This window comes from Halichoerus grypus, chromosome 3 (genome assembly GCF_964656455.1).
Source record: "Halichoerus grypus chromosome 3, mHalGry1.hap1.1, whole genome shotgun sequence".
Taxonomy (NCBI): Eukaryota; Metazoa; Chordata; class Mammalia; order Carnivora; family Phocidae; genus Halichoerus; species Halichoerus grypus.
In genome coordinates, this window is record NC_135714.1 from 138,752,727 (window position 1) to 138,778,592 (window position 25,866).

Sequence of the window (25,866 nt, forward strand, 5' to 3'; positions counted from 1 at the left end):
ATGCATTCCTCGAGATGTATCAACTACCAAAACTGAACCAAGAAGAAATAGAAAACGTGAACAGACCTATAACTACTAAGGAAATTGAAGCAGTCATCAAAAATCTCCCAACAAACAAGACCCCGGGGCCAGATGACTTCCCAGGGGAATTCTACCAAACATTTAAAGAAGAATTAATACCTATTCTTCTGAAACTGTTCCAAAAAATAGAAATGGAAGGAAAACTTCCAAACTCATTTTATGAGGCCACCATTACCTTGATCCCCAAACCAAACAAAGACCCCATCAAAAAGGAGAATTACAGACCAATATCCTTGATGAACATGGATGCAAAAATTCTCACCAAAATACTAGCCAATAGGATCCAGCAGTACATTAAAAGGATTATCCACCACGACCAAGTGGGATTTATCCCTGGACACAAGTTTGGTTCAACATCCACAAATCAATCAATGTGCTATAATACATTAACAAAAGAAAGAACAAGAATCATATGATCCTCTCAATAGATGCAGAAAAAGCATTTGACAAAGTACAGCATCCTTTCTTGATCAAAACTCTTCAGAGTATAGGCATAGAGGGTACATACCTCAATATCATAAAAGCCATCTAGGAAAAACCCACAGTGAATATCATTCTCAATGGGGAAAAACTGAGAGCTTTCCCCCTAAGGTCAGGAATGCGGCAGGGATGTCCACTATCACCACTGCTATTCAACATAGTATTAGAAGTCCTAGCCACAGCACTCAGACAACAAAAAGAAATAAAAAGCATCCAAATCGGCAAAGAAGAAGTCAAATTCTCACTGTTTGCAGATGATATGATACTTTATGTGGAAAACCCAAAAGACTCCACCCCAAAACTGCTAGAACTCATACAGGAATTCAGTAAAGTGGCCGGATATAAAATCAATGCACAGAAATCAGTGGCATTCCTATACACCAACAACAAGACAGAAGAAAGAGAAATTAAGGAGTCGATCCCATTTACAACTGCACCCAAAACCATAAGATACCTAGGAATAAATCTAACCAAAGAGGCAACGAATCTGTACTCAGAAAACTGTAAAATACTCAGAAAGAAATTGAGGAAGACACAAAGAAATGGAAAAAGGTTCCATGCTCATGGATTGGAAGAACAAACATTGTGAAGATGTCAATGCTACCTAGAGCAATCTACACATTCAAAGCAATCCCTATCAAAATACCATCCACTTTTTTCAAAGAAATGGAACAAATAATTCTAAAATTTGTATGGAACCAGAAAAGACCCTAATAGCCAGAGGAATGTTGAAAAAGAAAAGCAAAGCTGGTGGCATCACCATTCCGGACTTCAAGCTCTATTACAAAGCTGTCATCATCAAGACAGTATGGTACTGGCACAAAAACAGACACATAGATCAATGGAACAGAATAGAGAGCCCAGAAATGAACCCTCAACTCTACAGTGAACTAATCTTCGACAAAGCAGGAAAGAATGTCCAATGGAAAAAAGACAGTCTCTTCAATAAATGGTGTTGGGAAAATTGGACAGCCACATGCAGAAGAATGAAACTGGACCATTTCCTTAAACCACACACAAAAATAGACTCAAAATGGCTGAAAGACCTCAATGTGAGACAGGAATCCATCAAAATCTTAGAGGAGAACACAGGCAGCAACCTCTTCGACCTCAGCCACAGGAACTTCTTCCTAGAACATCGCCAAAGGCAAGGGAAGCAAGGGCAAAAATGAACTATTGGGACTTCATCAAGACAGAATGCTTTTTGCACAGCAAAATAAACAGTGAACAAAACCAAAAGACAGCTGAGAGAATGGGAGAAGATATTTGCAAATGACATATCAGATAAAGGGCTAGTATCCAAAATCTATAAAGAACTTATCAAACTCAACACCCAAAGAACAAATGATCCAATCAAGAAATGGGCAGAAGACATGAACAGACATTTTTCCAAAGAAGACATCCAAATGGCCAACAGACACATGAAAAAGTGCTCAACATCGCTCGGCATCAGGGAAATCCAAATCAAAACCTCAATGAGATACCACTTCACACCAGTCAGAATGGCTAAAATTAACAAGTCAGGAAACGACAGATGTTGGTGGTGATGCGGAGAAAGGGGAACCCTCCTACACTGTTTGGTGGGAATGCAAGCTGGTGCAGCCACTCTGGAAAACAATATGAAGGTTCCTCAAAGAGTTGAAAATAGAGCTACCATACGACCCAGCAATTGCACTACTGGGTATTTACCCCAAAGATACAAATGTAGTGATCCGAAGGGGTACGTGCACCCCGATGTTTATAGCAGCAATGTCCACAATAGGCAAACTGTGAAAAGAGCCAAGATGTCCATCGGCAGATGAATGGATAAAGAAGATGTGGTATATATATACAATGGAATATTTTGCAGCCATCAAAAGGAATGAAATCTTGCCATTTGCAAGGATGTGGATGGAACTGTAGCATATTATGCTGAGGGAAATAAGTCAATCAGAGAAACATATGTATCATATGACCTCATTGATGTGAGGAATTCTTAATCTCAGGAAACAAACTGAGGGTTGCTGGAGTGGTGGGGGGTGGGAGGGATGGGGTGGCTGGGTGATAGACATTGGGGAGGGTATGTGCTATGGTGAGCGCTGTGAATTGTGTAAGACCGTTGAATCACAGATCTGTACCTCTGAAACAAATAATATATTATATGTTAAAAAAAGAAAAGAAGAAGAAGAAGAAGATAAGAAGGGAAGAATGAAGGGGAGCAAATCAGAGGGAGAGACGAACCATGAGAGACTATGGACTCTGAGAAACAAACTGAGGGTTCTAGAGGGGAGGGGGTGGGGGGATGGGTTAGCCTGGTAATGGGTATTAAAGAGGGCACATACTGAATGGAACACTGGGTGTTGTACGCAAACAATGAATCATGGAACACTACATCAAAAACTAATGATGTAATGTATGGTGATTAACATAACATTAAATAAAATAAATAAATAAAAATTATTAAAACTAAAAAATCCATTTTTTAGTTTTGATTCATTTCTTCTTTTTTTTTTTAACAAAACAGGTTAGATTCAAATTATTATTAGAGAGTGGACTTAAATCTTATAATTTCTATATATTATTGATAAGGCCTACTAAAACTTCTTTGTTTATCTGGTTACACCCATGTAACCACTCTATGAAAGTGGTAGAACTCTCTTAAATAAAAGGGTAGGCCTCTGGCTGGTTTAAAAAAATGTGAAGGTAATAATAATTATATATTAAAATACAGTTGGCAAAAATGTATTTTCTAAGTACTAGCTTCCAATCCTTGAATTAAAAAAAAAAATAGTTTTAAAAGTTTAATTGCCTAAACATGCATGATTATCTTATATATTTAAAAAACATTTGATTTTATATATCATAGCCTTCACTTTGTAGGTAAATGCCTCCATAATGGATCATTTGACAGAGAAGAATACCATAAAGAAACTTTCAGGGACACCTGGGTGCCTCAGTCATTGAGCATCTGCCTTCAGCTCGGGTCCTGGTCCTGGGGTCCTGGGATCGAGCCCCACATCGGGCTCCTTGCTCAGCGGAGAGCCTGCTTCTCCCTCTCCCTCTGCCTGCCTCTCTGCCTACTTATACTCTCTCTCTATCTCTCTGTCAAATAAATAAATGAAATCTTTAAAAAAAAAAAAAAAGAAACTTTCAACTGGGGCGCCTGTGTGGCTCAGTCTGTTAAGCGTCTGCCTTCGGCTCAGGTCATGATCCCAGGGTCCTGGGTAGATCCCCACATCAGGGAGCCTGTTTCTCCCTCTGCTTGTGCTTTCTCTCTCAAATAAATAAAATCTTAAAAAAAAAGAAACTCTCAACTGAAAAATGTAAATGAAATGCATTTTCTCAGACTAACCTTGAGTAGGAATTTCAGAAAACAACTAGTAATTAAAACATGATACATTACATTCACATTGTTTTAAACTGTTGAACAATAGTTAGCCAGTTAAAAATTAAATCCCATTAGTAGAAACTCAGTTTGGAAATCTGAGATACTTTGTTTGTTTGTTTGTTTATTTAAATAGGTTCCACACCCAACACGGGGCTTGACCTCTTGGCCCTGAGATGAAGAGTCACATGTTCTACTGCCTGACCCTGCCAGGTGCCCCTGAGATACTCTTAAGTTGAAGCTAAGGCTTTGGTGCCAAGCTGCAGCAACTCTGTCATGCCCAAATAGATCAGATCTGGGGCAGGAATGTAGCTGGTGATCTCCAAAGGAAAGCCATTCTGAAGAAGATGCCATGCAGATAGGGTTTCAGAACCACACAAGCACAATGCAAGGCTCAATTCCAAGGAGTTTCTGAGAAATCGGTGTAAAGAACAGGGTTAACAAAGCCAAAGCACCAATGACTTACAGAAATGATTTTGAAAGTCCAAAACAGCCTTAGGCTAATTCTGTTGCTGAATACCGTGCTGAAGTCAGGGGAAAGTAATTTAAGTCAGACCCGCTACGTTATGATTGACGAGATATGGTGCAGTGTGGAAAAATAAGAATGAATAATCAATTTCCATTTTATTGTTTATTTCAATTTTATTTTGCGTCAGAAAAGGCCTTGCTCTCAATATCTATGTGACAAAAAGAGTCAATACTTTAAGAAATAAATACAACTGTTTCACTTGAAATAAAAGAGAAGCTAAAATATCTAATTGTCTGCTTTTAGGAGTTCCAAACAGGTCAGCAAGCAAAATTACCAGTGAGAAATCGTGAAAGAGGCTATAGGTAAAAGAAGAAACATAAAGGTGCACCAGCTACCAAAGATTAAGGTAATCTTAACAACTGGGAGGACAGGGTCATAAAATGGAAAAAAAAAATAATACTTTCTTTTTAAAATTATAGTCTAAATTGGTATTGCCTTACCTGTTGTCTTTATCTTCACAGTTCGTATGTAAAAATAATTTATTTTGTTTAGGACCAGAATTTGTCCTTTTGGAATACATGTCTATAGGCTGGGTCTCAACAATCATGTTAGACAGTCCTTTCCCTATAAGGTCTAAAGAACTTAGATAGAGTAACAGTAATATAAAGTGGAAATTACCTGTAAGTGAATGGTGCTGAGTTTTATTTACCAAAACTGTCAAGGCATATCTATAAACTCCAACATAGAAAATTATAATTATACAAACAAGTGAATTTTTTTTTAATCAAAGTATGTTGTAGAGGAGTTGTTTTTCCAGTGTACCAGGCAATTAAAGTTGCTACAAGGTTTCATACCACAATGATCCGTGTGTGAGGCTCTTCTACAGTAGCTATATCAATGTCTAAATTTGCCTTTCCCAAACCAGTGTGGGATTTTTTTGTAAGGCTAAAAGTAGAACGCTATGAGCATTCTAAAAGTCCCCTTCTCACCTTATGTTCCCACACCATCACCTGCCAATTCCTCCAAAGGCAACCATCATGTGAACTACTAAAACCATAGATGAGTTTTACCTATTTTGGATTTTATCTAAATATATACTCGATGTATGCTTGCATGCTCTGCTTCTTTGCTCGGCATTTTTTTTATTTTTCTTTATTTCACTTTTCTTTTTTTTTTTTTTTTACATTTAACCTCTCAACCACCAGCACTTTTGCTTCTATCTCTACATCTCTGCCGAAAATGCTGTGCCCAAAGTCACCAACGACCTCCTTACTGACAAATCCAGTGGCCATTTATTTATCTGTAATATACTCTCTTGTTTTGAACTCAGGCAAGGAAATTTCTTATTAAAATTTTATGATGGTGTAGTCCTTTGGTTTCCTTCCTACCTCTCTGTTTTTTTGTTCACTTGTTTTGTTTTTAAATTAATTAATTAATTTTAAGTTTTAGTTCCCTATTGCTCTTTTGCTCATCTCTCTGTCTTTACATACTCACCTTGGATACTCCATTCCCTGCCATATTATCAAATTTTAACTATATGCCCCATATCTCTATTTGTTGTCCTGAACTCCCACGTGAGCTCTAGACCACAATATTCTCCAACCAAGGGTTTCTATGTGAATATGCCAATATGTTGAAAATTTAACTCAGTATATGTCCCCAAACGTGCTTCTCTTCCTGTGTGCCCTACTTTAATGAATAACATCATTGTTCACCTTGGTATGCAAGCTAGAGACCTAGACATTATCCTTGACCCTATCCTTTCCATCCCATGCATATGTAATCATTCATCAAGTTGAGAGGATTCTGCTTGTGAGTTATTGTCCAAATATGACCAGTTCTCTGTAATATTACTATTGCTCCTTTAGTCCTGGCACTATCACCTTTAACCCATATTACTGTTAAGAGTCTTAATTCTCACTAAACTCTGCTATTTTCCTTAAAAAATGTCTTTCATATACTAATGATCTAATATCTATGAATATTAACATAGTATTCATATTTCATTGCTCTGATTATTAGATGGTTCCAATAAGTAATATTTTTATTATAGCAATTGTGATTTCCTAGAAAATGTTTTTCCTTATAATGTCATTATTAAAACTATATCCTATTAAGAAGTGTTTCATATAAAAAGAGATGACATTTTGAGTATAATCATGAATAGGCAATTTAAAATAAGTGTTCCATGTTTTTTTTAATATTTTAAAATTTTAGACTCCTAATTACCTACTCTTTTTAAGAAAGGAGAGAGAACTATTATACAATTAGTTTCAATATAAATGCTCACAGTCGATGCATTATACTTGTAAAAAACTAATTATTTCATGCCTAGTAGAAACACATCTTTTTTTGGATCCTTCCACACATAAAGATCATTTTGAATTCATAGAGATTTATTTAAGTGTGACATTAGAACTTGAACTACTAGAATACATATATATCTTGAAATACATGTATATAGTTTTGGGAACTGCAACTCATAAGGGTTTAATGGAATTTGAAGAATCTATCAGAATTGCAAACTCCTCATTTCATACAATTTTAGACTTGGAACCAGAGTCAAAACAATTTATAATTTAACTCTCAATTTATAATTTAACTTATAATTTAAGAAAATAAAGTACATAGAAAGCATTCTCCAAACAAATATTATTTTCTGGATAGCCAATTGCACCATTTTTGCTAGCTAGAAATAAAAACAATTAATTCCTAAAATCAATAATCCTATCATGGCACTTTATCATCTTAATTGAGTTTGACTACAAAAATAAGTAAACATAAACATTTATCTGAATATCACTTTTGAAACTGAATGCCTTAATTTAGTGAATGGTCATGTTTGATGGCAAATCATTTAGATTTACCTACAGATTTAAAATGAAAATGTAGTGTTCCATGTAAATCAAACAATCAAACATTTTAACTTAATTTTGAATGGGAAGAAAATAAAGTGCTGTTTCCTTGTATGTTAATTCAAGTCCTTGTGATTAATGATGGCACTGTTGACTCATTTTTAATTGTGTAAGAAACCTTTGCACTGAAAAATCTACATGCTTTACTGAAAATATTCAAGACAACAAAATGCCGGCGTGAAAGGTGTTCACCATCTGACCAGAGGATTTAGTATTTCCTCTAAGTATTCAAAACCATGTCACTGACTTCATTTAAAATTTATTTGATCCCATTAAATAGATTTCCAAATTTGTTAATCAAATGAGGCATAATTTAGAATATTTGATACTAACACTGAGGATTTATTTTAAATACCTTTTTAATAATGCCAAAAATTCTGGAGAAAAAAATTAAGAATACCATCCAATGCCTATTGTAAAATATTAAAATAATTCATCTTTTCCAAAAAGGAGGGGGGGAAAAAGGCTATTTTACAGAAAGCCTTATACAGTTGATGATGTGCTATTTTTTACCTTTAACCTTTTCTTGTTTGCACATTACCTTTTACTTTACTTTCTTCCATTTTATTACCCATGGCAGAAAGAATTATAAACTGGAACTCCAAAAATCTGTATCTACCAGCAAATAATTAATGGATCAAGAGAAGGTTGGTTGGTTTTTTTTTGTTTTTTTTACTTCTCTAGACAGTTTATTCCTCTGTACATTCATTTAGGGACTTTTTCATTTTCTGGGTTTTCTTTAGGAACTACCTGGAGGAATCATTCTGGATGTAAAAAAAAAAAAAAATATTTTTATCCATACTAGATCTGTCATTTTTGTCATTGTCTGTCTGAGATTATATATTCCTAAGGGAAAGAAAAACAATCTTTTTAAGTTGTTTTAACTATCACAGCATTCTATACACATGGGTATTTAATACATGATTTTTGAATAGATTGCTTTTCTCACTATTGTTACACATTTTTATTCATGAAACTACCATAGTATTTTATAATACAGTGACTTTTTGAAATCACGCCATTATAAAAAACCTGTCACTAAACTTCACAAGACCAAAGTGGGTTTAGTTGTAAAGTATTATAATAGATGGGAAGAAAGAAATAGATATATATTTCCTATTGAAGAAGTATAAATACCTCTTGTTAATGCAGACACAATCCATACAAATTAATTCTGCTATCTCTGAGGGATCGTTGTATAGTTTGATGACCTGTTTAAATAAGTGCAACACTGAAAATGTAATACTTTCCAGAAAATTGCTTGGTGAGACCAGAAAGAATATTAAAATATTCCATATAATTCCAGCATTACTTAGAAAAACATTATCTCCTCTAAATGATTATGTGAACATCATTTTACCATTGTTAAGGGATAGTTTTGCAATTATACAAAAAGAAAAAAAAAGATCATAATATGATTGCTGATTGCCAAGTGCTTTCGTTACCTACTATCTCTTCATGACTTAGAATATTAAAAATGTAGGCCTTTTGTGTTATACATAATTTTGACCTAATGGCAGATATATTACAATATTCATTAAGTTCATTGCATTTACTAAAAATAATTTCCATAAAATTGTTACCATATTACCTTTTAATAGTTAACCCAAATCATATAGATTTTTTCCCTTTCAGCTTCAACAGTTCCTAGTATAATGTAGCTCCTTCATAGATAAAACTTTACTGTTTTCTCTACTGAATGTTTTTATTGATGATACAGATTCCTGAATTGCAGAATTTTCTTTATCAGAACAATAAACTGATCCACCTTGCCTTCCTTAGCAACATCAAATCATATCTCAAAACGCAGTATCATTTTTTCCCTGGAATAGGTACAAGCAGCAATATTCTGGACAAGATTCTTATTTACTGATATTGCCAGGAATCATTATTCAGTCTTTGCTGTGCTGTCATAAAAATAACATATTATTTATACACTACTTTTATTGTTTTAGTTTCTAGCTCCACCATTTCATTACCAACAATAACCTTATTTTGAATAAAAATTCTACACAGACATCCACTTAATTATCTTATTGATGCTTGATCAATTGCATACCATTAAAAATATTTTCTGCTCTTGCTACAAGTTTCAATTACTTTTATTTAGTCAAATCCATGTATCTGCATAGTGTAAGGGTGAGGGATTGGAGTTGGTAGATTAGACTGCTTGTTTAATAAAACAAGTTAATAAAATAGCAATAATAATTGATATATTTTCATAGAATTTCAGACCTGGAACAGATCTCGCAGTTGAATTAGTTTCTGTAAATACCTGAAATGCCACGCACTTGAGTTTTTATGTATGCTATTCTTTTTGTCCAATTTCCCATCTCCTGTTCCCCAAAGCCCATATCCACTCATCCTGGAGACTAATTCAATAGCTACCATCTTCAAAAATTCTGTTTGATTTCTCAAACTGGAGAGTATTTTCTCAATTCACTTAATATTTCATGTAGGTCTTTTTATGATGTTGATCCCTTCTATCTGGCACATAGCGTTTATATAATAATATATTAGGATGGTATGAATATAATATAAATATAAAACAATATAAACAAAATTTCTTTCCTGATAAACCATAATATCTTCTCCTTGCCACTGTGAGCATACAAACTAATGCCTATTACGGAGTAAAGTTTAGTGGAAAACACATAGACATCATAGTCTGACAGAGGTTTAATTATAAACTCAGCCACTTAGTTCTTAACTTCTCTGTGCTTCAGTTTCTTCATACAAACACAGAATAATAATAATACTGCTTTCTTGTTGTTATCTTTGAAATATAGTTTCACCTTGTGACATACTTTTAAGGGATTAACTGTTTATGGAGTCATCCTGCCTTGTTATCCTGCCTTTTAATTTAAAATGGAAATGCAATTTAATTAAATCTGAAGAGCATACTGATATCTTGCCTTAAAGCTTTGTAACCTGCAACTATTTCACATATATTATTTTGCTTGTACCAAATATTACATAACATATAATTTAATGTTTAATATAAAATTATCATATAACAAGAAAATTACTATCCTTGTTTATATGAATTTTCAGAAATTTAAGTAATTTCCCTAATATCAGACCACTGATAGATGGCAGAGGCATAATACAAAAGAGATCTTTTCACACTAAGTACATATACTATTTCCTGCCTTTCTGGAAAGCAATATATACATATATATACATACAACATATTAAAGATAGATGATAGATAGATAGAAGATAGAATAAAAATACTGGTTTCAGTGCTAAATTAAATCCTGTTGAACTTTGATTCTTTGGTGATTTTCAAAACACCAACCAGTTAATTTAATTTTTGCGCACATCTCCTAAATCTTTCCTTTCTGGTTTTTGTCCCCTAGTCTTTCCTCTTTGAATTATTTTTAAAAAATAACCTGGTAGACAACTTTTTTAAGCCAGAGAGATCATCTTTATAATTCCCTTTTATAAAGCCCATATAGTCAATTGTAAGAAGTCTTTAAGCAACTGAAACATATATAAATTATTCCAAAGTACCTTAACATAAATACAATTATCCATTCCTATGCTTGTTAACATAATACAAACTCTATCTAGTAATCTACTTTAGTTTCCCAATAGTGTAGGAAAAAAAAGTCACTGCATAAATAATTAAATTGTTTTTGATATATGGTGAAAACCAGTCAAGCGCTGCTCCTACTCCAAACCTTAGAAAAAACATTGTGGAATTAATGTTTTCAAATAAAATCAGGAAGAACTGATTTCTAGGGTTATCAAGTATGCCCAGTTTTTCATTTTGGAATTATTAAACTGCTTAGCTTTTACATATGTTTCAACACAGTTAAGTACTTCAATTATATTACTTATATCACTTCTCTTAAAAAAACAGCTTGTACTTTGAGATCAAGCAAACACACAGTATTGTGTAAAGAAACAGGAAAAAGAACAAAGAAGAATTAGAGAATGCATATTATACTCACGGAATGTTCTATAAAGTTCTTCAAGAGCCAGGTGCTTGTCAGAGTTAAAATCATCGTATTTCAGTAGGTCATACAAAGTACAATCAGAAAGATCCTTGCCAAGTTCTTCCTGTTTTATCACCTGACAAGAAAATTAAGCCATACAATTATAATCATCTAAACATTTCTATAGCACAATTAATTATACATAATAATCATTTAATGAGTCTGCAGTAGGGCAAAGAACAGAACCTATGAAAAATACAGATTTTCGGTTACTGGAAAATTATTTTTAACTGTTCCAAAGATATAAAGTTAAAAAGTTCAGATAGGTACTTAGAATTTAGTCCAAACTTTCTAACACAAAATTTTCACAGTAGGACCCAGAAAAATCTGAAATTTACAAGGACATTTTGTATTTCACTCATTTTCTTTGCTCCATTTATACTGACTCAAGGAAATATCTCCACATGAAAATTGCCTCCTACGTCTCAGTGACCTCTGTCAAAATAAAACAGGGCTCTTTCTCAACAAAAATAGTGAGATCGTTTGTTCTAAGTTTCATCTTCAAAATATTTGTGAAAAATGAAGTTAGATTTTTTTTTTTTCCTTCTCTGCCTAAACTCCTCCTCAGCTGGAAGTTAAGCCGTTTGGGATTGTGCATTAACTCTCTCGGTCACAAAAGAGCTATTAAGCAAATGACTGTTTCCAGGAGCCAGAGAGGATTAATGCACCGATTGATGGTGAAAATCTATTCAAGTGTGGGTAAGAAAAATCATCAAACTGCTTTTCTACTCTGTGCTCTGTCCTATGGACTGAGGCTGTAGCTTTTTTATACTCTACTGCTTTGACTATTGCCTCTCAAATAAAAGAGCTCCCCAAGATTTTTCAAACATTCCTATCCATCTGGGGGGCTGCATAGCTGTGTCCATAGCTTTTCCTATTCTCCCGCATATAGAGGCAGTCCGGCTGCGCATTAGAGTGTGTGTTTTTTTAAAAGGCGGTGCCATGTAATCAGAAAATGCAGGCTCTTGAAGTCAGCCAGCTCTGGGTTCCGTTTCTGCCAATGCCACTTAACAGTTCTATAATTTCTGGCAAATCATTTAACCTTTCCTCAATTAGAAATTGAAGATAGTAACATTTATCTCAAATGGCTGTCGTGAAGATTATACACACGCACACACGCAGGCGCATATATACACATAAACAGGCACACATACACTCACATAGAGTTAGATGCAAGGCGACATATAATGTGCACTCAAAAGTAATCATTTAAAGTCAAAAATAATGATTTTTTTTAAAAATGTGATGTGCTTCTTATTCAAACAATTCACCGCCGATTTCCACACCAGCTTGCACAAGCACTGCTGTGTATTCACAGTGTATTACTATTTTTGATAAAGCAGTATGCTTCAGACTTTCTTTGTTAGATCAACGGTGGATTAGTGATACTAACTTCTAAATATTCTCAGATGCTATCAAACTATTTTTTTAGAACCCTTTGGGGAACACTTCCATATTAAAAGTTCAGTTACACCTGAGTGTGGATGAGCTGTAGAGGCAGCTCTGAGGATGGAGTTTAGCACAAGGGTCACTAGAGCCCCCCCCCAGCCTGCTCCAGCCTCCAGCCACCTGAGCACTGCCAAACAGAACTGCCACACTATATTGGGTTATCTACTCTTGCGTAATGTATTCACATTTCATTGTTTAAGCTGATATTCGCTGCCTTAGGGGGGAAACGAGGCAAAACATTTATCTGCTTTAATTGATCCATATAAATAGATATTGTTGAGAGGGAGTATTAAGCCCTACACTCTTGCACAGTCCAGCTGGAAGGATTAACGAAACTACCTAATGGCTGAAGCCATCTCTCCTATAAACCTAATGAGAAAACTAATACTGCTTTTCTATTTAGAAAGCAACAGAGCTCTCAGTCATTCTCCATCTGTTATTTGTTAGATCATGGAAAATTACTTTTTCCCGGGGGGTAGGGGGACAGCGTATTTCATCTTACCTCACTATGCTCTTCTTAAAGATCTGCAATGCAAGCATTATAGTAATTTTAAGGATGCAGTGACACCAGGGTTTGGTCAAGTATTTTAATAATATTTTTTAGTGGTGTTTATTCTCATACATGTTCATAAAGAAAAGGAGATGGAAAAACCTGGAGAAAATCTTCATGATTTTCTGTCTCATATTTTCTATTTTAATAGTTTACTCAAATTAAGTCATGTATTAGACAAAGAGAATGAACTTCTACCTTTTTTTTTTTCTGAATGTTGGCATAAGACTGGCTTGATTTTGATTTGATCTTGATCTTGATTTGATCATGATTATACAACTTAAGCTGGACATGTTGTTTTAATGAGTGTGCACAAGAGAAGCAAATGGTCCTGGCTAAATGCTTTCTAAAACAAAAAACCAAAAACAAAAAAACCCAACTCTGTTCACCTATATTGGACCATGCCCATGTACAGGAGAGAGGTTATTTTTCTCAAATCATCAATATTTCAAATACATGCTTTCTCCATTTTTTGGTCAAAAGCAGCCTACTTAAAACATATTTCCTGGTAACTTCTCTCTTTTAGGTTTCCTGATGGATCTGTGTATAGTCCAGGGTATTCCAAATGAGGGCGATACTTTCCTATGACCTTCAACCAGCATGGAGAAATTGCTTTAGATATCTACAGTTTTGATAACCTTAAAGTAATGGGTGTCTGATTGTCTGCAAGAAAGTATGATAGAAAATAAGCAGGTTTCCTTCCCAAGTGCACAGTAATACATTAAGCATTCTTTGACACAGAGGATGCAAACTTGTAGGGCTTTCATAGTTGCCAGCATGTCTTTTATTTATGTCTGGCACTGGTTCCAAAAACTTCCCAGTCTAGGCTCCTCAAAACACATGTTATTTCTGGACTGGTGGTCATGACAGAGCCAGACTCAGTGAATATATTGTTATCTAAGTGTCCTACAATGAAGCTTTAGTCAAGGAGACCACTCATAATTTTTTTGTTATCTACTGTAAAATATTGAGTATGTTTCCCAAATTTATCAGTGTTTGGTGAACTCTCTAAGGCTAAAAGACAATTAAAGAGTCTCACTTTCTTTAATGATCAAAAATCAGGTTACATGAATCTTGGGCTCCACAGAGATTAGAGTCAGTGTGACAAAATAGAAGTATTAGTAGAATGTCTGTCATCCAGGGAGCTCAGGTATACAGCATCCCAGAGGGGATACATATTTAATTTCAAAGTAATAGAACTGTCAAGGTTGTACGAGGAATTGTAATAACTCAGGGATGATTCAGTGTTTTGATATTATATTCTTTTTTGTCCCGAAACAAGAAAACAAAAATAAAACCAAAAAAAAAAAAAAAAAAAAACCCTGTCCCTCCCAAAGTAAACTATTCTCCATTATTCTCCTTCATTTGTTTATTTAGATATCTATTCAACAAATCATTTTTGACTATCTACTATGTGTCAGACTCCTAGACTCTGAAAACAAGACAGACAAAAATCCCTCCCATGTGTAACTTATATGCTAGTAAAGGGGGAAAAAATAAATATATAAGTAAAATATATAACATGTCAGACAATAAGTTATTTGAGGATAAATAAAACTGGAAAGAAAAAAAGAAAACGCTGGAAGTGGGTGAAGAGGATTGTCTCCCTGCTGTGGAGAGGTGTGAATATTAGTTTTCTGGGCATATATCATGACTTAGAAATCAAAGACTATTATACTGACTCTCATAAAAGAGGTAAAATACATAGGATCAATTTTGATGGTCTCAAGTCAGGTCATGGTGATGAGGGTGAGGGAGGACAATGGAGTAGAATCTTCCAGTTCTGTGTCTTTTACTTTATTCTCCTTGGTGGAGACAGAAAAACAGCAACTCTAAACTCCTAGAAAACACACCAATCATTTGTTCAAGAGCACATCAGAGGATGAGCTCTTCCTCACCCTTTGCCAGCTATTCTTCCTCAAACTAATCATGACCGTGTCACAATAACAGTGATCTCAGTAGATCAGAGCTCAGTGGTCCTCTGTTTTAAAGAAAGTACATCACATTTGTGAAGTTGAGGAGAAGAAGATATATTCACTCTTTACTTGACAAATGTGTAGACTGCAACAAAGCTTAAGGGGTCAGGAAATAAATATACTTTGTGAGAAATACATATTCTTCTGGCGTTATCTTTAAGCCTCTCCTACATACTCGATACAGATGGGTTGGCTGCTCTGCTAGTTGGTTCTCTGAACATCTCCTTGTACACTAGCTTTCTGCTTCTCCCTCTCCCTTCCTCCCTCCTTCTGTCTTTCCCTTTTTAACAACCAACATGTGCCAAGAACTGTGCTAGGGGTTGGAGATACGGTAGTAAATAAGAATGACATAATCTTTGTCCTCATGGAGTTAATTTTCTAAAGAGGACAAGTGAGAACAGGTAATCAAATAATTAAATAAACAAGATAATTACAGATTGTCAACAGTGTTCTAAAAAATAAACAAGGTGAAAGGGCGGAGAGTAAATAATTAACATTACAAATTATAATTGTTAATCATATATATGCGATGCTATCCTGAAATAGCTGTATTAGAAGAAAAGGATTACATAAAAATTAATTACATCTTTTAAGTTCTTTTTTAGGTTTTATAACATTTAAAAAATCAATAGGGCCAACATTAATTCTCTTGAAAGACCTGTTGAAGAGATAACATTAATAATAAGAAAAATGTTTTATTTTTAAGGCATTCTATATGGCTCACACGGATTTTCTGAATGTGAATGCCCAAGTTTTAAATGTACTTTAACATTCCAAAGGAAAGATGCTATAAATGATATGTTTAAATGTTTTAAAAACAAAATTTTAATTTTCCAATTGTCTTGTGCATGTTATGAATAGCATAAAAAAAAAGAATATTTGAAACTCATTACTAATGTTTCCAGATAGAATTGAAAGTACTGTTTCTTAATTGTAGCCTCAAGCTGCAACTAAACCAACAATCACAGACCTTACCTTTCTCTGGTAAGTGCTCACTGTTGCTGTTATTACCCTCCTGAAATCTTTAGCACTTGAAAGGAAATTGCCAGCACTGGGAAGATCTACCTACTGCATTGCCACTGCCCTTCTAAGTCAAACACCTGGTTTTCTGCTGCCATATTTCGTCTACCAGAAGGTTTATGGGGCTTTAAAATGTTAAATAGGATTAATTACCATGGCATTCCCTGGAAGTTCTCACTTATCTCCCTTCTCTATCCAGACAAGTGCTTGTTTATTTGTATTTAGTTTGTTCTCACTAAAATACTTTGTATCTATTAGACAAAACAATTCTTACCAATCTTATAGTAAATATGTTGACTAGACACCAGAACCTTTTAAAAAAATCTTTAAAATTGTAATAGGCTTTATCAACTCAAAATAAAGATTAATTGTCCATTCCTTATGTAACAGCTGTAATCATTTTTAAAGAAAATCGTATGTACAAAGGTTGCAAAAACATCATTGCCATGCCCATCCTGATAGCTTAAAAATATCTGGTCTTATTTATTCTTGCTTTTTATTTAATTTTATAAATGTATTCACATATGGTAGTCATTGAGCAAATAGCTTTTTAAGTCAAATATGTATAACATAATCTAAATCCTGTGAACAAGTAGCTCTTTTTATTATTTTAATAAAGAGTTGGCATGTGTGCACATTAGGGAAATATTTCATTCTAATATGCATGCCTAATGTGAATCAGCTTATTAAGATGACAGAATCTAAATGAAGAAAGAGCTAAATCAATATACTCAATACAGCTGCTTATTTAAACTGAGAATCACAAGGGAATGATTTTGCTTACTTAAATTCTACGGGTGGTTATTTTATGAAATAGGGAGAGGCCGAAGGAGTAGATTTTCCAAGCTGTTAGCACTATTTCACTTTAAGAACCCTATGTTTACTGCTGTTAAGTTAAACAAGGAAGCCATTAGACTCAGTTGGTTCTAATGCCCTGGTGCCTGTGTAAACAACCCAGAGTCTAAGCCTGTAAATGCCTCAACTTTTCAAAACTGACAACCAATCACAAATAGCCAAGTATGCTTTAAGCTATAGCCAATCAACCATTTCCTTACTTTGCTTTCTCCTTTTCTCTATAAAAGTCTTCCCCTAGCTCCCCTCAGTGGAATGCTTCTTAACCACTTCTGGTTTGGCACAGCCCAATTCAAATTGATTTTTGCTCAAATAAATTCTTAAAATTTTAATATGCTTCAGCTTATCTTTTAACACTGCTAACAAATTCAAGGGTGCCATTCCACCAGGTGAAGTCTGCCTATGTGTCCCCTCATCTTACCCTAAAGATCCAACATTTCAGACCACAGTGCAAGACACAGTTGTCCATTCCCTTCTAAGGGACAATCTGGACAAATTCCTTTGTGTTTCATACCCTGGTTTACCTCTGTGACCCTAAGAAATCCAAGTTTCCCCATATTGCTGTGTACATTTCCTTCTGTGACTCAATCTCCATTCCTTTCCAACTCAAACCCAACATAGTGACCTGCTCTCTGATCAGAAAACTCTCCTTTACCTTCCACTTCTTATAAAAACATGTTCTTTACCACATTAACTTTAAGAAATTCTGGCTGCCCCTTAGGAAAACCATTTGTCTAATAATTTTAACAATTGGAGGCCAATTTTTCTCTCATATCCATTCTACCTCAGCAAGGGAGATGGTCAATAAGTAAACGGCTCCCTACTGGCACTTCTGTATTATTTCTGTTTCCCAAACCAGTCTTCATTAGATAGATAAAAAGATGACAGATGGATGGATGGATGGATGAATGGATGGATGGAGAGAGAGACAGAGACAGACACAGAGACAGAGACAGATAGAAAAGACCTACTTCTTTGACTCTCAGGCCATTCAGCTACATAATTCTCTCCCATTCTCTCCCCATAATTCACAAATAAATTTAGCTGGTGATTCACAATCTTTCTGCTTACCTTAACTCTTAATATTCCCAGCGATTTCAATATACATATGAATAAACCACCCAGAACATTTCTGAGCTCCTTTTTTTTTTTTTTAACAACAAATGATCATTAATGGTCACACTTCTAGTGACCTTTTCCTACCTCCCAGACTGGCCAGGAAGAACATACTCATACCTTAGGTCACTTCATCCTGAAATCTTTCCTTCAGGCATCACACATTCAGGTCTGTTTTAGGAAAAATATATGTTCTTAAAACCACAAATGTGTTACTATGTAGCTGAGTGCCTGACTACACTAGTCATATATGTAACACTTGGGGGAGACATCAGGTTTGTGATCATGCTATGAAAAAATATTTTTTTTATGTTTGTTGAGGCTTTTGCAGTGAGCTATTATTTTATGAATCATACATCGGAATATGATAACCCAGTTTGGAGCATACTGCTATTAGCTTTGAAAATATAATTATAGCTAACACACTGTATTTTTTATGTGCTAATCATGTTCCTAGGAAGCATACATATTGTAAATAATATAAATATTATATCAAATTTATGTAGTAAGTACTATTATTATTGCCAATATATAGAAAGGAAAACTGAGTCACAGAAAATTTAAGTAACTTGCCAAAGGTTCACAAGTAGTAAGTAGTAAGGTTATGATTTGAACCCAGGTTCTATAATCAAAGTTCTTATCCACTACACTTGGATCATCGAAAAGATTATTTTGATAAAAATATTATAGGACTTCATCAATTTAGAACCACTCACTCCTTTCCATCTGAAACAGTCTCTTTTGATCATGCATATGTCATCTTAATCTTTGTTGATTTCCTTTCTTCTGTTATAACCTGTTTTAACTCTTCCAGATCCTCCATTGCCAATGGCAAATCTACCAGTGTGCTACCATCAATTTTATCAACTTCATAAAACATAATTCTTTTGAAAGTCCAAAATTTCACTTTGCTATAAATTTATATCTTATAATTGGGTATTTTTAACATACAAAAACGAGCCTCAGACTGAAAGACTAAATGTGCAGTTACAGATGTTTATGGTAAGCTAGAGTGGTGAAGAGATGGATTGAATGAGATTTATTTCTATAACTGGTCAGTTCATTTTAGCAAATATTTTCTTGCTGTGACAAATTGTTAGCTGTGAAACTAAAGATCCTACTCATTTTATCTATTACATTTTTTATGCATTTTCACTCTCAACTAGAAAGGCCTTTAGGTTCTAATTTACTTGAAAATCTGCAAGAAAAACTCTAGAATATATATTCATTATGTGGAATAAAAATAGAATGTGTGCAGCCAGCTTTCATGCTGCAATTGTAGAACCTTGAAGCCAAATTATATTCTTTAATTTTTACTTGTCACTGGCAGTATCTTGGAGTTACATATCACATTTCTGCTTATAATAGCTTGTAAATTATTAAGAGACACCACTAAGATCCTTTCCCCTTTTACCCTTCTAAGTTAAGTTATTTTAAAATTCCATATTAAATTATGATATTATATGTTTCTAAGTTTTTAAATAAAATCATATGTATTATTGGTTATAATATTTGGCAAAAAGTTCTTGAAGAGTACCTGTAGCCTAAAAATACACAAGGCAAAAACAATATTTGTGCTATACATATCTAGGTATTTATTCTATCTTTTAGAGTGTTTGTTATAACCTCCTGTTGTTATTTTCCTTCTTTTTTTTTTTTTCATAGTTGATTACTGACAGATGAGGTATTGACATTTTCACCATACACTGCTGAAGGTGGAAATGACTTATGTGGTATGGGATGTATTCAGAAGGAAGTCAGTAAACGTCCCAGAACTTTCCTTGCATGTACCTCATGGATAGCCAAGATATAAATGGGTTTCTAAAGATAACTTTCAAATGAATTGGAAGGGTACTTTTCAGACATAAGCAAGTCCAAATCAAGGGAAACAGAGAAAACAAAACTAAATTTTGTAGCAGATGAACTTTATTATGGGTTGAGTTGTATCTTCTTAAAAGATATTTTGAAGTCTTAATCCCGAGTGCCTCAGAATGTTACTTTTTTTTTTTTTTTTTGAAACAGGGATGTTGAAGATGTAATTAGATAACTTAAAATGAGGTCATACTGGAGTAGAGTGGCTCCTTAATCCAATATGACTGGTGTCCTTTTAAGAAAAGGCAAGGTGTTGCAAAGACAGGCACACAGAGGATGCTCTGTCACTACAGAGGCAGAATGATGTTATCTACAAGCCAAGGAACGCCAAGGATGCCTAGCACTACCAGAAACTGAAAGAGACAAGCAAACATCCTCCTCCAGATATTTCAGAGAGAGCATGGCTTAGCCAACTCCTTGATTTTAGACGTTGAGCCTCCAGAAGGGAGAGGGAGGTTGATTTAGAAACCCACTTTGCGTTATTTTGTTATGGCTGTCCTAGGAAATGAATACAAACTTGACGTGGCAGAAACTTCAAACAGGTATAGTTAAAGTGCTGTCACTGCCATTTTCTAATGAGGAACAGTTTTTCCATTTGGATTTAGATGGAGCTACTATGATAATAACTGGATTCGGTCAGATCTTGTTTTGTACCCAACCAATGGTTACAATGGTGTAGATATGTTAATAAAAACTAATATATGTAGAAAATCAAACGTTACAAAAGCTCCGCAGTATATCTGAAGATACCTTATAAATTTTGTAAGATAAAGAACTGGTGTTTCCTTTAGGTATTTAAGGTATAGAAACCTATCAAAAGTAGTTATTGCTTTTTAAACTACAAAATATCATATCAATGTTACTTGAAATTAATATTGCTGATAGAATAGTGTTAAAAGAAAAACAACACCAAAAACTGAAAACCAAAAACCAAACAAAAAAAATAGTCCTAAAATGGCATCACTTAGGCCACATCCCCAAACTGGGGCTTAATACATAATCTAATTGTAGCTCAACCTCCCCCAGAAATGTAGTCTTGATAGGTCAGTCAGGAATTTTTCAATCACCACCAATGAGTCTGCCACTTGGGCCCTTTAGATCCCCCAAAAGAAGATGAGGTAATCTACATGATAATAGCCCATGCCTTTCCACTTAAGGGAAAGTGGCCTTGCCTGGAACAATCTTTCTCTTTTGCTATTAATTTTCTTGCCCCACTCTCCCTCTACAAAACCTTTCCATTTTGTACAATTGTCCAAGCACCCCTCTATTTGCCAGATGGGATGCTGCCCAATTCAAGTATTGTTGAATGAAGTCAATTAAATCTTTAAAATTTACTCAGCTGAATCTTTGTTATTTAACGGTAATCAAATTTTACCCTTAAAAATATGTTTTGTCCACACTCTCAAATAATACAGATTAGATATATATTTTATTAATACAGAATAAATTCACACAGAGGTAAAGATATTGTACATGCTATATTTAAACAAACTTGTTAATTTAATCATGAATCATACCTGAGTTAGTTCATTAATATCTACAAGTCCATTACTGTCGGCATCAAAATATTTAAACATTTGATCCACCAACAACTTCTTCCAAGATATGTCATCACCGTTAGGGTTTTCATTTTCTTGTGTAATATATTTTTGATTTTGTAAGTCTAAAAGCATACTTTTCATCTTGCTGTATTCAGTGGCCTTGCAGTTATTTCCTGTAACAAAAGAACTAAGTTATTTTCAAAGCAATATTATTGAAAAGGAATCACCTATTGTATTAATGTTAAGAAGCTGATACCTCTTATAGATAACATATTTGGTACATAATTTTTATGTTCCTACTTGCATACTTTACAGTTCATACAAAGTTAAAATAATGGGCTATTTTCATGATAGGATAGAAAATTTTCATTTGTATCAAATCTAACAACAAGATATTTAATGTGTGTTTTCTCTATGCCAAAGTAATTGATTCTATGAAGAGCATAGAAAAACATGACAGCTCCAGTTGTTTAAATACATTATCTTAGTTTTAATCCTCACTATACATTCCTATAGAGAGAGTTCACAGGTTTTGAAGCACAGGGAGATGAAATGACTTGCCCAAGGCAAAGGGTTAGATTATGTTGGATTTTGCATTTGAACTCATATATCTGGTTTCAAAATAGGATAGCATATTTTTAACTGGAAGTATGCTTTTTACATTTGAATTTGTTTTGAAGACGTTTCTATTTGTGTGTGTGTGTTTGCATTTTAAAAAATTCTATTCTTAATAATGCTAAGTTCATATTTGTATTCTTACAAAAGTCTTTATTTTTCTGATATTCATTTATCTCTCCTTTTAGAGCACTCAGTGTAGAACACGATATATGTTTGCATTTTGTATCTTGAAGTTTTAACTTTGCAAATTTTATCTCAAAATGAAGTATAAGCTCATTGAACTAACAATGCATCACAGATTTTTCAGTATTCCCATAAAATAACCAGGAAAATACTGGCAACATCAGAGTTAGTGAAAATAATTGCTTAGCTTAATGTCTTCAAAAATAACTACAATTGCTCTAAAATCTTCACATAATTATCTTACAAAGGATTTTTCTTATACTGGCCCCCATGATAATGTTTTTAAATAGTACATTGAAAAGTAGTATATACCACTGATAGCAAATGTGATATAAAATACAGTATAGAAAATACAGTGCCTAATGTAATCTGTAAATGAAAAAGTAAGTATTATATTAGCCAAGAATTTTTAGAACATATTTTTAGAGAAAATACTAACTTTATAATTGTCAATTTTGACAATTAGATTTTAACAGAATCTACAATTTAAAAAGAATTCTAAAGATTATTAAATATATGTCTGAGAAGCATGGAGTTGAAAAACAGTTTTTGAAGTCTCATGCTTTTTCAAAACAAGATGGAAAACAGTCTCTTCTAGAAAAATGAGAGACTGTCTTATTTTTCAAAGACCGTGAAATAACTACCGTTGTTCAGCAATTTTAGTGTTTAGCAATTCTGTCAAGAAATTCTTTTTTACAACAAAACGTAAACTTTGTGATGCAGATTAAGTCAACTTTGCATTATTCCGTTCTCAGTAAAAAAATAATACTGAGAACGTTTTCATAACAGCAAGGAAATCACTGACAAAAGAGAGAAGTAATCAAATCTATAGGAAGAGGTAGCAATTTGGGTGTCCATGAAAGTGGCACAAAAGGAAACCTTCAAGCGTGTGTGTGCCTGTGATTGTGGGGGTATTTGCATGTGCACATGTGTATGCATCAGGAAGCGAGAGGAATGTGCGATAAAAGAATGGGAAAAAGTGTCATAGACTACTCCAATAGCCCCACCTGGGGATTTCTGTATTTGACTTTGGGTCTGTGTCTCCTCTCATCTTACTAGTAGTGGGTAGGGTGGAGTTTGGCGATGCTGACCTGGGGCCACAAGCAAAGTGGAGATCAGAATGCTTGTGAGAGGCAATGGGAACTGAGGTTTAAATGCTGAGAACTTGTTTACTAATACTTAAAATTTGAGGGAAGATGATACAGTTTGAGTTGTTACACTCTAATTTTGATCTAATGGAGTAATGTGATCATCATAATGATCTCTATTAATACTTTCATTTCCCAACTTGTAAATTTCCTTGAAAGTTCAAGTGGTTGCCAGCAATCCAAAGAAAATAAAAATAAAAGCTTTGCAGTTAAGGCATTTACAGTCTATGGAAATGTACAAGAAGTAGTCATACAATTATGTAAAACCTTGTGGAATTTATAGATTTAATAAAATTTTCTGTCACGGATTTTTAGTAATAAAATAGGAACATCTGCTATTAACAATAAATCACATGTAATGCAGGTATCCTATGTGTCAGGAACTTTATACGTATTAAATCAGTTAACCCTCACAACATTCCCAAAAGAAAAACAATGCAATTATCACCATTTTATAGATGAGGAATTAAGGCATGGAGAAATTAAATAACTTGTTCAAAGTTACAGAGCTAGAAAGGAGCAGAATGATTTCTATATACAAACAATATCCCTTTTATCCTTTATTCTCTACTTCTCTCATCTTCAGAACTGAGTTTTAAATCAACTTATATATGGGATTCAGTAAATTTGTTGAGGATTATTTGTAAAAATGAAAGATAAACATAACAATAAACTCTAGGCAAATAGAGAAAAAAGAACTCATAAAGGAAAAAGAGAAAGGACTATCTGAGAAGTTGCAGAGAATAAGAAAGTACTGAAGAGGAAGCTAAAGGGAGAAGAACTTTTCAAGAAAGAGGGTATGGTGAAATGTCAAATGTTTCAGAATGAAAGTAAGATAAACAATAAAACATGTGCACTTAATTCCTTAAACTGTAGGTGATCGGTAACCTTAAAGAAAAATTTTAGCAAATAAATGGAGTAAAATTCTTTTTTTTAAATCTAAAATCTCCTTTTCTTAAGATTTACTTATTTATTTTAGAGAGAGAGAAGGGGAGGGGGCAGAGTTAGAGAGAGAGAACCCCAAGCACACTCCCCACTGAGCCACCCAGGCACCCCTAGAATCTCCTTTTTAATATATACCTCTTTCCCTTTAGAATTGATTTTTTTCTATTTTGTTTTATTTTATTTTAATTACATTATAGGTAACATACAATATTAATTTTAAGTTTACAATACAGTGATTCAATACTTCCATCCAGTGCCCATCAGGAAAAGTGCACTCCTTAATCTCCATCACCTATTCCTCCATCCCCCCACCCACTTCCCCTCTGGTAACCATCAGTTTGTTCTCTATAGTTAAGAGTCTGTTTCTCAGTTTCTCTCTCTTTTTCCTTTGCTCACTTGTTTTGTTTCTTAAATTCCACATATGAATGAAATCACATGGTATTTGTTTTTCTCTGACTTATTTCTCTTAGCATTATACTCTCTAGCTATATCCATGCTCAAATTCACAACCCTGAGATCAAGACCTGATCCTAAATCTAGAGTCGGTCGCCCAACTAACTGAACCACCGAGGCGCCCAAACAACTTAGTACATTTTAAGGGCCATGATTTTCTCCTAGAGGCAGGGAATTTTATTTTTAAGTTTCTATTTAAATTCCAGTTAGTTTAAAAAAAAAATTCCAGTTAGTTAACATACAGTGTAATATTAATTTCAGGTGTACAACATAGTGATTCAATACTTCCATGCAATGCCTGGTACTCATCCCAAGTGCCTTCCTGAACACCCATCACCTATTTTACCAAGAATTAAAGAATTTGACCAAATCATTTAAAATTAACCAGACTACAAAAAAGTAAATCTATCCCTGCACCAAATATAATCAAAACTAAGACTCATGTAACTCCATTGAGAATAGGTCTCTTAGTACTTTTGAAACCCAAATAATCTTTACCCACAGTTTTATCACATCACTCAAATATGTGGTTGTCAATGAAAATTTTATTGTTTGTATTGATATTATAAAAGATATGCTATTCATATCTGTGAAGCCATAGTCATATAATGATTTCTAATCCAATATTTACACAGCAGTTGTGTGCTGGCACTGTTCTAAGAATTTAAAGATAACTCATTTAATCTTATAATGACCCTATGAAGTAAGAACAATTACTATACCATATCATTAAAAGCATAATAAGCCCAATAATAGGCTTGACATTTGATATTACATGAAAGGTTGAGGATTTCTAACCCTAGGATTGTAAACCCATCACTCAGAAATTA

At 34.0% G+C, this 25,866-nt stretch overlaps 1 protein-coding gene across 4 annotated transcripts in view; it reads right to left on the reverse strand.

The window, feature by feature from the left end:
• Nucleotides 1–25,866, reverse strand: part of FSTL5 (follistatin like 5) — a 725,252-nt gene that overhangs the window by 331,252 nt on the left and 368,134 nt on the right. For all 4 annotated transcript variants that reach the window (XM_078069389.1, XM_078069388.1, XM_036106567.2 and 1 more), the window contains exons 5-6: nucleotides 21,666–21,862; nucleotides 11,269–11,389 (exon numbers count right to left, since the gene is read on the reverse strand). In XM_078069389.1, coding sequence (XP_077925515.1) covers nucleotides 11,269–11,389; nucleotides 21,666–21,862 — 318 coding nt within the window. The remainder of the gene's footprint in view (nucleotides 1–11,268; nucleotides 11,390–21,665; nucleotides 21,863–25,866) is intronic.